At 44.6% G+C, this 14,986-nt stretch overlaps 1 protein-coding gene across 6 annotated transcripts in view; it reads left to right on the forward strand.

Moving 5' to 3' along the window:
• Window positions 1-14,986, forward strand: part of LOC110489855 (rho GTPase-activating protein 21) — a 106,025-nt gene that overhangs the window by 34,928 nt on the left and 56,111 nt on the right. For 4 of the 6 annotated variants that reach the window (XM_036944120.1, XM_021562801.2, XM_036944121.1 and 1 more), the window contains exons 1-2: window positions 6,997-7,521; window positions 11,756-11,947. In XM_036944120.1, the coding sequence (XP_036800015.1) occupies window positions 7,213-7,521; window positions 11,756-11,947 (501 nt within the window). In that variant the 5' untranslated portion in view covers window positions 6,997-7,212. Of the gene's footprint in view, window positions 1-6,996; window positions 7,522-11,755; window positions 11,948-14,986 lie in introns of those variants that run through there. The other 2 variants (XM_036944123.1, XM_036944122.1) reach the window with 1 other exon arrangement.

A 14,986-nucleotide genomic window follows, 5' to 3' on the forward strand; every position in this document is an offset into this window, starting at 1 on the left:
TCCCCATGTGCTCTTGCCTTTGTTTACACAGGAAGAAACACCGTGGTCATTTACCGGGAGGTTAATTCCTCTATTAGACACTTCTGACAATATTAATGACTCAATTCCTGGTGATCATCGGAGTAATGTCTCCGATGGAGCTGGCACGCCGCTCCCTGGGTATGGCCTCATCTCCCTCTCTCTTTTTCTCATCCCTCTCCTATAATACCAGTGTAATTTACAGCTCCAGGCTCTCTGTGTTGTTTAAAGGCTGTGTGTGTTGGCTCCAGTCTGGTCCATCCCACCCAGAGCCTGCATCTAATCAGAACCAGCCCCTAAAGTTTTCTTTAGCCCCTTTGTTAAATTCAGTCCACTACATGAACCCCCCCCACAAAAAAAGAAACCCCCAACATTTTTATAGTCACTCTTTGCCCATTTAATTCAGGTATTAACTATTTTGAGAAGATATGTCATGTACCAATTTTTCTCTTTTCAGTGGACCATTGTTTGGAATCTCATATCTACTGAAAGAGGCCTGGTAGGTAGGTAGGTAGGTAGGTCAGAGACTTAGCGTAGCTTTGTGGGCCCTGTCCAACTCTGAAACAGACTGACATGCAGGCCTCTGGCCTTGCTGGATTTTGTGTGATCTCTCTATCATGTAAGATGACTTTCAGCCCTAATGACGTCATTCAAAAGATTAGACGTTGCTGCTGTACCGTCGGCTAAAGCCCTGGCCATAGGCCCTCAAGAGAAACAGCACCAAGGGCCAGACACAGGGAGGGCTTCATGTCAATATGAATATTTCACACACCATCGTGGGGCATATTTTTAGAGCTGAGGAATGTCTCGCTCAAACTACTCATGAATTTTGAATCGCAGTCGTAAATATTTCACCCGGTTACCAAAATAGACACCCAAGACACAGCGGGTGACATGGATGGCATTTCTCTTCTGTGCTTATGTGTGAGCAAGTCCGTGTCGGAAAAGTACAAGGGAGGCTGACTGTCCATCTTGTGTGTGTGTGTGTGTGTATATATATATATCTATATCAGGGAACTTTTATATTTGGCTGCTAAATAAGTTTATAATTTTCCAATTGCTTTGCTTCCATGTAGATTAATCCGTTAGACTAGATGAACCTTTATATAGAGAGATGAGCACTTTGTGACATCTGCTGATGTAAAAAGGGCTTTATATAAATGTGATTGAATTTGATGAGTGTCAAAGGCCTGTCTGTAATACCTTGCTCCCAAATAAATAAGGACTAATTTGGAACTGATGAGACTAATGGAGATGGCTGTATGATTTTCCTCTCTGAATGTGTCACCGTTCCTCTATAACTACACATCCGTCAAGCATGCGTCTAGAATGGGTGGACCCCCCCCCCCCAGCTATGCAAGAAATGCATCATGGATTCCAGGTCATCTTACACGGCTCCTATATAAGGCCCTTTATGAAGCACACGTTAGCTAATGGTAACATGGCGGAAACCTTCATAGACAGGTCTTTCAGGCTCCTGGAAAACCTGAGGCAGTCAGTATACACAGGAAACATCCCATACATTCTCTCTTTTGGGTCTGTCGGAGTGCCCTAGCTGCTTGAATCAGACCTTTGTGTGTGCGTCAGTCTCTTGATCGACGATAACTGCAGAACCTCTCCGCTGGGGAATATTGATACTTACGCACCATGTTGTATTTCTATCTCGACGTATTGTCATTTGGAAGGGTCTGTTTTTCTTTGGAGTTCCCCTACCGTAAGTGCTGAATACATGTTACTTTCACTTCATAAGCAGTAGACTCAATTCCAGGCCCTTCTCCTCATTCATTCATTTTTCACCTCTCTCCCTCATTGTGTGGCATATCCCTTGGGTGCAACTGTCTGAATGAGAACGTAATAATTAAACCTCATCTGCCAGTGCTTTTTTTTTTGACACGGGGGGGTGTCATCAGAAACATATTTGCCTCTTTTCTGGACGAGAGCAGCTGCTGCCGTGGAGTGAATGAGCGGCCAACTGAATGCATGATTGGCAGAGGCATTTGTCAGGAGGTGTCTGGGGAGCCCGAGAGACAATCAGCCAGATCAAGCAGGGGGTTCTATGGAACCAAGCTCGCTAATACAGCTTCCTCACGTGAGCCTCCCCTGGCTGGAGGTCTTTGTTCCTCCCTCTTTCAAGGCTAATGTCTGCCGATGCAGCCTCTCTCCAGCCTACCCTACCGCCGTCTTTAAGGAAATCCCAATTCAATTTCTTCTACATGCCTAGACTGGAAGTTTGCCACCGTGTTGTCATGTGGACGACCCAGATCGTATTCCAAGGCTATGAGTTGTGTATGTTGTTGAAAAGATGTGATGCTCAAGTGCATAAATGTGTCATAACTGTGTCATACAGATGAGTCATGCCAAGGGGAAATGTCAGTTTAAAGTTTTTTTTTTTTGTTGAGTTGCTACATTATTTTGATTTGAGTTTCTCTTCAAAATAAAGTTCGGGCATTGCCAGCTGTCTTCCTCTTTCCTACCAAGGCAAATGCAGTCTTCTTTTTTAAATTGTTTTTAAATATACATTTTCTGAACATTTTTGGGACTTTTCAGCAGTATATTTTTAGTATCACTTGCCACAATAGTTTTTTCTCGTAAACACCAGCAGAAGGAGAACCTGGATTGCCGAAGTGCCATTTGCAAGTTTTTATAGACGTGCCTAGCACTACTGTTTCTCCTTACATAAGCAGATAATTAGCAACATTCTCATTTACAAACAGCTCGGACCAGGTCTCTCTCTGACTAGTCCCAGCTAGATCCCTCCCCCTGCTCCTTTTGAGGAAAGTTGTCTTTCCAAGTAGCCCGTAATGCACACTCCCAGCCCTGGCATATGACTGATAAATTATATCCCCATATAAAGTACCTTACTCCGCCAATACCCCATAAGATCAAGCAGACTTGGACGCTTATCTTGGCCTTACAACAAAACAAAATCTGGCAACAGTATCAGCAGATCTTTCTCCTGGGATGCCAGGTTGGACATTTTATTGTGGGGCCAATGCCCCCTAGTGCCCCCCTAGGGCTGTATGAAGGCTTTTGGGGCTGTGGGTGTGTTTTGAGGGCAGGCTGTTCCTTGGCCCTCATTAGCTCCTCCTTTGTTACAGTAAGCCATACCTCATGGAGCCCAGATGCAGCATGTCTAGATTAAATCTCCCTTCCCACAAGGAGTCTTGAAAAGCTCTGTTGAATAGACCCTAATCCTCCTGCAGATTTTTCTTTTCTTCTCTCCACCCCTCCGACCCCTTCTCAAATTAATAGTTTTTGTTCTTGAGCCCCGATTTTTAGCTTTATTGTTCCCAATGATTTTGAACACTGACCTCATTCCGTTTGTTGCACATCAAAACTCCAGATTATCGGCTAATAAATATTTGTATTCCAGCTAGATGGTTTGAGAGGATGTTTACATTTCAACATCTGAAAGAAGTTGCAACCACTCAACACCTAAGATGGTTATTTGGTTATTCTCTGCACTTGCTACAGCCGATGGTAATAGGCTGCACAGACAAATCAATTCTTATAGCTTTAACAAGAGCAAGGTATTGGGTTTCATTTGAAAACAGCATTACATTTTTCACTTGCCAAAACTGAATATTTCAGTCATCAGAAATGGAACTCAATTTAGCAACTTTCTTTTGGCCCTCTTATCCTGACCGCCTGCAACCAATCCAAATCCACAAATTGGCCGGGCTTCTCTTGATTTTTATCACACCACTGATTTGGTTTCAGTTTACAAACCCATAATGGGGGAGAACTCATAACAACATCTAAAACCCCTTTTTTACATCCTTGTCTTTTCCCCTCCAACACTAGTCTGGTATTTCCCTTGGCCCATGGTGTGATGTTGCGTGAACCCACAAGGCCATTGGCAGAGCTGTTGGCAGGGGGACTCACACTTCACTCACAGCTGTAGTATGAAGGGTCCGGAGCGAGAGAGTGGGGTAGGACGGAACAGGGAAATGACAGCAGCCCTATGTGTAAAGACCTATTATTATAAGTTATAAAACAAACAACCCTGAGCCCTGCTTCTCTAGTCAGTGAGTGAGAGGAGAACCTTTCGTACCAGTAGTTAGAATTTCAGAGAGGAGACTGTGGCTACACTTGGAGTTAATTTTGTGGGCTGGTCCAAAGCAAAGCAGACTCTTTGTTTTTTGTGGAAATTGACAGCACTACTATTTTTCTGTTCTCCCATGGTCCCATAAATAATGAAAAGGCTCCTATGAGATGGTGTTAATAGCCATGTCAGTTTGATAGTTCTAGTGTGGACACATACAGGCAGGCACCTGTTTGTATGCCCATCTACTGAGACCCTGGTACATCAGTCAGTAGTCTTCTTCATTGTGTGTTTGCAATAAATAAAGCCTAATTTTGAAGATTGTTGGTGTGAAAGTGGAAATTAAATACTGTTGAGCCCTTTTCTGAGGCACCTAAGTTGGCATTCCAATTGTCTGTGCCTTTTAGATTTGTATTATTACTATTATTATGACAAAAATCCAACTTTTTTACCATACCATCTTCCGTATACCGTCTTTTGTTTATATCAGAAAGGGGTACTGTGTAAAATGTCCAGTTGCAAATTGATATGTATCAAAGGAGGTAGACCTGCAAGAAAGTGGTAAATAAGGGTCTGTTTTGAAAGTGGGTCATATCAACCTGAAGTTATACCATGTCTTCTGTCTGAAAGGAGTAGGACTAGATGTTATGGGAGGATTCTAAAAGCATTAGGCTCGTACAGGTAAATACCTGAGGGAGTGGATCTGTTTTGTGGAAGGCAGCACCTGCATTGCCCCAGGCCATGTTCACTCTTCTGTGTCTTAGGGTCTGTTTGGTGTCATGGCTTTGAAGGGTATTGTTTGGACGTGTGCGCTAGTGACCTATGAAAGCAAGTCTGAGAATCAGTGAAAGGCACGTCTACACATCACTCTCGTTGCTCTACAGCTTCCCGAGAGGATGGCCTGAATAGTATCGATACTGCTGCACTCAACTAGCCTGGACCCAGATCGGTTTGCGCTGTCTTGCCATCTCCTTTGGTATCCAGGCTAGCGCTCAACGAGCCAAGGCATTAAAACACAACCTATATCCACACAAAGTCAACCAAACAAAAAGCAAAACAAAGGATTAGAACATTACACCACTCCTGCTTTTCAAAATGTAGTTGCTACGTTTGCACGTTGATCTATGGCATGCATGTTCCGGTATATTGTGGCTCTATGTTAAGAATAGGCCCTAGGCTATAACTGTTTTGTTCAGCGTTTTCAAAGCAGGCTGGAGGAAGTGAGATGGAGGAAGGCCAGGTTCAGTAAATACCACACACCTCTCCACTGAGTTTTGTCCTGTACCCTACGTCTCTGAATGGCTGGTTTCACATGCAGTGGCCAGGGGAAAAATCCCTTGCCCAATGGCTGACTGTTGTGGCCCTGTTTATCGCCATGGCAACTGTAAAAGTAGTCCCACGAAGTCATGTTTCGTGTGTGTGAGACTCCACATGCCACTGAATCAAATTCCTGCCTAAGGGGATGCATTTTACACTCACACTCTGGCAAAATTATTCTAATTTGACATAAATGGATGCAAGAAACATTTTCATATGAAGATTGTGGTAGCAAAACCCATAAAACTATCCAACTCATTGTTTATCTAAAGCAATCTGTTTGGCATGATGTGGCCAGGCCCGTAATGTTCCACTATAATGCAAAGCTGATGTAAACACAAACCATTCACAGTAAAGGATTTCCCCCTCGACTTTTCTTGTGTTGGTGGCACTTGAGACGAGACTTGCATCCAGTCAGTCTTTAACGAGCTTTCGTCCAGCTACTTGCATAACATGGACGCCTCGAATGGTGCAGGCTATATTCAGTGGAATGAATGTGGTAATAAGATGGTCATCAGCAATGCGTGGTTGGAGGGAACATTCCATCACTGGTTTCCTGTTCTTTTCTTGGTCGCTGCTGGAATAGTAGATTAGAAAGACTGCTTTAAATAAGTCCGACTCAAAATATGAACACTTATCTGACCGGCTGATAGACTGGCAATTTTGATCTGCCATTTTTGTTTTAGTTTGTCATATGAAGTACCCTTTTTCAGAGGTGTTCCTCATTTTCTCACCTAATGACAATATGTGAAATTTTCCCCAGATTCACTTGACAAGCAGTGAGAGTTGTCTAAGATGACTGCTATTGCTTTTCCTTTTGGAGCAGAGTTCAATTTCTTCGACATCACCTGATTCCAAATCTGATTAAATATTGAACTATTTGTCCCCCAATCAGAGTGCTTTGCTAAGCAGTATCCAGGCAGAGTCTGTCCTATCCAGCACACTGCACTTAAGATAAAGCCTTTGTCAAGCCCTCCTGTGGGTTTGTTTACCATAACCCAATTAAAAAAGTGTCCGCATGGCACCCGGCTCTCCTCTTATGTAATCCCACTGGGGAAAGATGAAAGGAAAACGGGTTTGAATGGGGTGTGAACATAGCTTGTAAGGACGATGGAATAAGCACACAGCCTTTGGAGAAAGGCACTGACTTAAGAGACGCTATAGATAGATAGATTGAAAGTGTCTCTGTACTGTCATGTGAGCACTATGTTTGTGTGGAAAGGGCATGCTTTTAAACATTGTGTCCAAATGGCCTTTACATTCACAGAGAATACGTGGTGGCTGCCTTGTATGGTCCAACTTCACCATATCCACCAATGGACTTAGAATCCCAGCTATTTCTGTCTCTCAGATAGTAGGCATGGCTGCCTTTGTCCCCCCCACGCTAGAATGTGTAGTTTGCAGAATTTCTCTAGCGCTTAACCTGTGTGTGTGTGTGTTTGGTTTATTCAGAATCAGGTGAAAAAGAGTGCGAGAGGAGAAGGGAGGGTTAAAAGAGAACTCATCTGGCCGCCCAGCCAGATGTGTGTGTGTGTGTGCTTATGAGAGAGTGTGAGGTGGGTGGATGTGCTGGTGCGTCAGTCTGCCCCAGCTCTGCAACACTCTCCGCTGAGTGGAAACATCATGTGGCTGTGGGAAGCACAGAGGAACAGCCCAGCTTCCCAACACTGAGAACAGACCGGGCGAGAGAGGGAACAGGGGGAAGTAAAAAAGAAACTCAGAGTAACAAAGACTGAGACGCTAGTGAGACCATCTCAGAGCAGAAGAGGAGAGCTCCACTGCCTGGTTTCCTTTTTCTTTGACGGATATAAAGGCATATTGCTGGCTATGCCATGCTGGCCCAGAGGAACGGGGGCGTCTCCGCCGGGAGCTGTGTGACTACGGTGCCCCTGAAGGATTGCCCTGACCTGGTGGATCTGCTGGATGTAGAGGTGGACTGCTCTCCCTCGACGGGGGACTGTCCCTGGGCTCGTCTGGCCGGTTTAGAATGCTGCCTGTCGGAGCCCTACTGCCTGTGGTTCCAGCTGCTAGCGCAGGCTTACTGGGGGGACGTGGAGCTAGGCCTCAGGGGGGAAACAGACAGGAGAGTGTCCTGGGGCAGACTCCAAGAAGCATCCAGGAGGAATTGTGTTCGTTCCAGGGTAAGGCGCCAAGCTTTCGGAGGACTTTTCGAGTTCACCCTAATGCCTTTCGGATTGCAGAAAGAGCTTGATCACAAATCCTGTGTTAGAAGCAAATAGTAGGTCTTTTAGTAGAGAGCCGTTGGCAGTGCGTTATTGAGTTGTAATACATTGACCTGTGCTGAAATATGTGCCCAGGCAGTATCAGTGGCTTGCAGCTAAGCGTATTGTGTAATATAGTAAGGATTTGTGAGGGGGGGGGGGCAACACCGTGTGTTGTCTCAGGAATGTCGCGTGCCTCTTCCCTTGCTCCAGTGGCAGGGTAGTACTGTTTCACTGACCGGTCTATTGTAATGCTTCCGATGGTCAATTCTGAAAGACTGAAAGGACAGCGATATATTTAGGAGATAATAGCTGTATTTCCACCAGCTGTTATCAATGCGCCATGGATTTATTTTTGGATCTGTACTCTAAGCATTTCGGTACTTACAGTACTTATTTATTTCAGATTTATATTTTTATTATTATTATTGTCGTTCGTTGGAATAATTCAGTTATTGTTTTGGGCAAGGGGAGCGCAACACTATATTTTCCTATTATGTGAATAATGTCTTGTGTAGTTGCAATGGCCTGTGGTCAGAGGGGAAGCCATTAAGGTAACCGCACCAGAGTGACTCACTATGGCCTAGGAGGACTGTGAGGAGAGACTGAGTCGACAGGTATTGGACCCACAACTACACAGCTGACATACAAATGCACAGCACCCACATGGCAAGTAGCTACAGGCTATTTTCCGACATCATATTCAAATCTATATTTAATGGCTGTTGCTGATTGGTGCAGCTGAGAGGGATTCCAAAGCGGAGGTGTTGACAGTTTTGAACCTGTGCTGATGGGGAATGCCAGTGTAGATGCCTCACATGACCTGTGTCGGATATGGAGGGGAGTTCTTAGCCAACTAGTCCCGAGTGACACTTTTTTCAGGGTGTGGTGGGATGCTATAATACCTCATGAATGTGTTCCCCATTCCTACCCTCTTCACTCAAAATGGCAGTCATCAAGGTCTGTAAAGCTACGTGCAAAGAACTTTGGAATTAGTCCGATTTAGTTGTTTGAGGGTTAGCTAATCCTCATTGCTTCTTTCACTATGACTGCAGTGCCAGCCACAGTCCTAGACACCCTGCTCCCTGTTCTGCATGGTTGCCTCCTCTTCTTTTCAATAATTCAACATGTTAAATATAGAGATGGAAAAGTGTTTGTGGGAATGGTCTTGTTCTTCTATTGTTATGGGGACCTGAAATCCCCTAAAGTCCCCACAAGGATAGTAAAACAAGGAATATTCTCAAAGGCTATTTTAAGCTCAGGGTTTAGGTTTAAGGTTAGAATTAGGGTTAAGCTTTAAGGTTACATTTAAGGTTGGGGTTTAGGGAAAATAGGATTTTGAATGGAAATAAATGTTAGGTCCCCATGAGGATAGAAAAACAAGTGTGTGTTGGTGTGTGTTTCCCCGCAAGTGTTTCTATGCAGAGCTGCGGGGTCGTAGTGATCTCACCAGGCCCACAGTTATACAGGCCCAGCCCATTCTCTTGAGGCTCCTACATCTGCTGTACACACACACAGAGACACACACACGCGCACACACACACACACACACACACACACACACACACACACACACACAGAGGTGTGGTGGGGAGAGCGTAAGGGAGGACAGAGAGAGGGGAAAGCTTAAAGAAAGAGGAGGCAGTGTTTTCGCACTGGAGAAGAAGGAAAAAACAACCTCTGCTCATAACCTGTGGAGAAAGCTGGGCTGAGGTTGCAGCGAGGACTGTTTGGCAGGCCCATGGTTGGCCCGTAGTCACTGCGGTGCTGTCAATGGCGACCGCTAACGCACACCCTGTGGCGGTGTGGGCTGAGCGAACCATCAGTTTGATAATGAATCTGACATAAGTCTTACGGTTCAGACAGTATACGAGAGGCAGGCGGGAGGACATCGTGTGGCTTTCTCGTTGACTTTGGGTTGTGAAATACTGTAGCGCTTTTTGGAATTTATGTGATAAGGTCAGGGGATTCTTTATGTGGTGTTGTACATGCCTGTGATGCATACCAGGCAGGATAGATTACAGTGTAGGTTATTGTGTGTCTGTCTGTGTGACGTCATGTTCAGGAAAAGAGTGTCTCTTATAAGAAGACGGGTGAATCACTGTTTTCTCTGTGGTTACCGTTGCCATGATATATGTTTGAGACTGGTGGAAATCCCTGTTTCGTGTAAACGGCTTAGTTCCATCTACAACAGTGTACAAATGATTTGTTGCGGACGGAGCTGTGGCACGTAGCCTTAATGGATCTGACAACCGTCTCTGTTATGAGAAAATTAAACGAACGTGTGTTGAGCAGGATCTGAGCCTTTTCAGTGTTCCTGGATGTTGGAGCTCCCTCTCGCACTCAACAGCATTCACAAGTTTGTCATTATACAAAATGGCATTTCACTGCTCTTCAACCCAGCCAGCGCCAATCTCTTGTTGCGTCAAGGTGTGATGTATTCGCCTACCTTGAATTCAATTGGAATAGGCTTAGCCGCTCTCTGATGAAAGCACTGAACACAAAGTATACAAGTAATTCCTCACAAAACCTAGGCCATAAAATAACTTGATTTTGGGGGATTTACACAAATTATAATCCATAGAATAGCCCTTTGGAGAAACGATTGATATACTGTATATTTGACATTTTGTGTGTATAATTGATCAAAGTTGGAATATTTATTACATTTTGGTCTTACCCAGGCCTCCTTTAAAACTCCTGTCCCTGAATGAACTCTTTTATTTACTTTCTTACCTTCCTGAGCGCTCAGTCGAACCGTAGCCATGTCAACAAACTGAATCTTATTCCATTTCATGTAACTCCGCTTGATTTAGCCAAATGAACTCTCACTCTGTCAGATAAACAAGGTGAGAGAACAAGATAAATGTGTAGCCATTGGCTGCTGTTTTATCTCCGAAAACAGAGCACTCTTTGTTTGAAATAAAGCTTCTTGACTGTCTTCAGTGACAAGGAGCACATTGAGAGTAGCCTGGTACAAGATGTAATGGGGATTTGATGCCATGTTCTCATCACTTGTAAATTGTGGCCTTGTGAATCTGATGACTGTACTGTTAAGATTGATTATGTCATCACTACTGAAGGTCTCCTATTGGGAGACCGGAATGACACTGGACTTGTTCATGTTCTCCTATCTGACCATGCCCTTAAGTCTAAATATTATGTATGTGCTGCTGAGGTCATGTCTGACAGTGTTGCCATTTCTCCTTTTTATTTAATTTATTTCACCTTTATTTAACCAGGTAGGCCAGTTGAGAACAAGTTCTCAATTACAACTGCAACCTGGCCAAGATAAAGCAAAGTAGTGCGACAAAAACAACAGAGTTACACATAAACAAACGTACAGTCAGTAACACAATAGAAAAATCTATGCAAATTGTGTGCAAATGTAGGGAGGTAAGGCAATAAATAGGCCATAGAGGTGAATTAATTACAATTTAGCATTAACACTGGATTGATAGATGTGCAGATGATGATGTGCAAGCAGAGAACTGGAAGGAAAGGCGGCCAAAAGAAGTGTTGGCTTTGGGGATGACCCGTGAAATATACCTGCTGGAGCGTGTGCTATGGGTGGGTGCTGCTATGGTGACCAGTGAGCTGAGATAAAGCGGGGCTTTACCTAGCAAAGACTTATAGATGACCTGGAGCCAGTGGGTTTGGCGACGAATATGTACTGTAGCGAGGGCCAGCCAACGAGAGCATACAGGTCACAGTGGTGGGTAGTATATGGGGCTTTGATGACATAACGGATGGCACTATGATAGACTACATCCAGTTTGCTGAGTAGAGTGTTGGAGGCTATTTTGTAAATGACATCGCCGAAGTCCAGGATCGGTAGGATAGTCAGTTTTACGAGGGTATGTTTTGCAGCATGAGTGAAGGAGTCTTTGTCTTTCTGCTGCATCCTTCACGGTTTCAAACCATTCAAAACACCTTTTCCCTCTAGGATGATAATAGAGGAAAAGGGTAGTCTAAGGCCACTTCCAGATAATGTTGTCTTCTGTAACTGAATCAGTAATGATCTTACTTTACATTAACAGAGGTATGTAAGAGGAAAACGTGTGAATCTACCTGTCCTACATTGAGTGGATTATCTCAAAGGTAACAATAACCACATTAAAAGTCTATCTCTCCCCCTCTCTGTTTCTCTCAGGCTAAACAGAAGGATGGGCGTGACCAGAGCGAGGCATCTGCGACGGGGTCCCCGGTTGGGGTGGAAGAGGAGCCCTTCTCCTGGCCGGGCCCCAAGACACTCCGGCTGCAGCGCACTTCGCAGGGCTTCGGCTTCACGCTGCGCCACTTCATCGTCTACCCGCCAGAGTCAGCTGTCCACTCTTCCCTCAAGGTGAGAACATCATGACCGCACTCAAGCAACCTTAGTGAACACAGTGTATTTGGAGAGTATTCAGAAACATCACTTTTTCCACATTTTATGTTATAGCCTTATTTTAAAATGGATAAAAAATAAATAAAACATCCTCACCAATCTACACAATACCCAATAATGACAGAGAAAATGGGGTTTCAGACATTTTTTTCAAATGTATAAAAAATGAAAAACCGATACCTTGAACTTTAGCTCAGGTGCATCCTGTTTTCATTGATCGTCCTTGAGATGTTTCTACATCTTGATTGGAGTCCACTTGATTTGGACATGATTTGAAAAGGCGCACATCTGTCTATAAGGTCCCACAGTTGACAGTGCATGTCAGAGCATAACCCAAGCCATGAGGTTGAAGGAATTGTCCGTAGAGCTCATAGACAGGATTGTGTAGAGGCACAGATCTGGGGAAGGGTACCAACAAATGTCTGCGGCATTGAAGGTACCCAACAACACAGTGGCCTCCATCATTATTAAATGGAAGAAGTTTGGAACGACCAAGAGTCATCCTAGAGCTGGCCACCCTGAGGAATCGGGGAAGAAGGGCCTCGGTTAGGGAGGTGACCAAGAACCTGATGGTCACTCTGACAGAGCTCCAGAGTTCCTCTGTAAAGATGGGAGAACCTTCCAGAAGGACAACCATCTCTGCAGCACTCCACCAATCAGGCCTTTATGATAGAGTGGCCAGACGAAAGCCACATTACCCCGCTTGGAGTTAGCCAAAAGCTAAAGGACTCTGACCATGTGAAACAAGATTATCTGGTCTGATGAAACCAAGATTGAACTCTATTGCCTGAATGCCAAGTGTCATGTCTGGAGGAAACCTGGCACCGTCCCTACGGTGAAGCATGGTGGTGGAAGCATCATGCTGTGGGATGTTTTTCAGTGGCAGGGACTGGGAGACTAGTCAGGAACGAAGGAAAGATGAACAGAATAAAGTACAGAGATCCTTATTGAAAACCTGCTCCAGAGAACGCAGGACCTCAGACTGGGGCAAAGGTTCACCTTCCAACAGGACGACCCTAAGCACACAGCTGAGACATTGCAAGAGTGGCTTCAGGACACTTCTCTGAATGTCCTTGAGTGGCCCAGCCAGAGTGATGAAGGCGAGTGATGAAGCACGTAAAAAATAATCCGTCCTCAGTTGCACCACTCACTACTGAGTTCCCAACTGGGAATGGGGGATACCTAGTCAGTTGTACAACTGAATGCATTCAACTGAAATGTCTTCCTCATTTAACCCAACCCCTCTGAATCTGAGAGGTGCGGAGGGCTGCCTTAATTGACATCCACGTCTTCGGCACTCAGGGAACAGTAGGTTAACTGCCTTGCTCAGGGGCAGAACAACAGAGTTTTACCTTGTCAGCTTGGGGATTTGATCCAGCAACCTTTCAGTTACTGACCCAACGCTCCTACCCGCCAGGCTACCTGCCCCTGGAACCAACGCCAGCCACTATAACTGGTCTTCGCGAACTTCATGAGAAGGGTTTCCATGGCTGAGCAGCCACACACACATAATGCCAAACGTTTGTTAGAGTGTTGTAAAGCTCGCCGACATTTGACTCTCTTCACAATCTGGCAGTCCGACAGACTAACCTGAGTTTGACGGATGCCAGGAGAACGCTACCTGCCCCAATGCATAGTGCCATTGGTGGAGGAGGAATAACAGTCTGGAACAGTTTTTCATGGTTCGGACTAGGCCCCTTAGTTCCAGTGAAGGGAAGTCTTAACGCTACAGCATACAATGACATTGTAGACAATTCTGTGGCAACCCGTTTCCTGTTTCACCATGACAATGCCCCGTGCACAAAGCGAGGTCCATACAGATAGTGTGTCTAGATCGGTGTGGAAGAACTTGACTGGCCTGCACAGAGTCCTGAACTCAACCCCAGCGAACACCTTTGGGATGAATTGGAACACCGACTGTGAGCCAGGCCTAATTGCCCAACCAGTGCCCATCCTCACTAATGCTCTTGTGGCTGAATGGAAGCAAGTCCCTGCAGCATTATTTTATTATTGGAATGAGATGTTCGCCGAGCAGGTGTCCATACTTTTGGCCATGTAGTGTATATACTCTACATGTTTTATATTTGACCTTTATTTAAACAGGGAGTCACCATTGAGACCAGTGTCTCTTTCACAAGGGAGCCCTGCACATACAATTCATAGACCAATAATACTGTACTACTTACATTCAACCATATTTCTATAATATTAATCATCAACTAATATGGACCAATTTGTAGAAGACTATGGGTTACAGTTGTCAGTTTCCTTACAACACTGAAATTCACCAATATCTGGTAGTGTACAACAGTGTTTTGTAGTGTAATCTCAGTTGTAGTGTCATCTTACCTGGGAAGGGAGCCAGAAACACCAACTGAATAACATCAACATTATGCTGCTCCATGCATTTAATCCTGCTGTCCCAGCAGTTCCTGTCTTAATGGGCCGCCATTCCACAGTTTTCAGTAAATACCGAAATACTCAACCTCTTCTAGTGGGATAGTGCTTCCAATGCCTCCATCTGATTGTTTCAAGACATGTCTTTTTTTTAAAAGGGATTTACTGTTGTCGTTAGCCAACCACCTGTCTCCATTTGGGATTTTTCTAACAATCAATACATTTGTAGAAGTGTTTTGTGTTTACGTTTGCAAGTGTATTTTGACAATCTTTTCACTGTGTTAAAAGAGATCTTAGACAGAGCACTTATTCTCTGTCCGTTTGGATTTTGCTATGGCACTGCCATTTAAATTCAAAGCTGAAGCACTCCGCCCAGATGCTGCAGAGTTGTATCCAGCCGTACCGGTGCAAAGGCCCTCCCTTGTGGCACTGTACTGTGTTGGCCTATTTTCTTCTTTCAAGTAGAATTGGGTTGCTTTGTGTTTCTGTGTAATCACATTTCAACTCTTATCTGGAAAAACGGAAACTTCATTGAGAGTTTATTGGTTCTCAGTGCATTAAGAAATAAAAAGCAATATGTCTCCATCAGTAACAGTTGCC

The sequence above is a fragment of the Oncorhynchus mykiss genome, chromosome 15, assembly GCF_013265735.2.
Source record: "Oncorhynchus mykiss isolate Arlee chromosome 15, USDA_OmykA_1.1, whole genome shotgun sequence".
Lineage (NCBI taxonomy): Eukaryota > Metazoa > Chordata > Actinopteri > Salmoniformes > Salmonidae > Oncorhynchus > Oncorhynchus mykiss.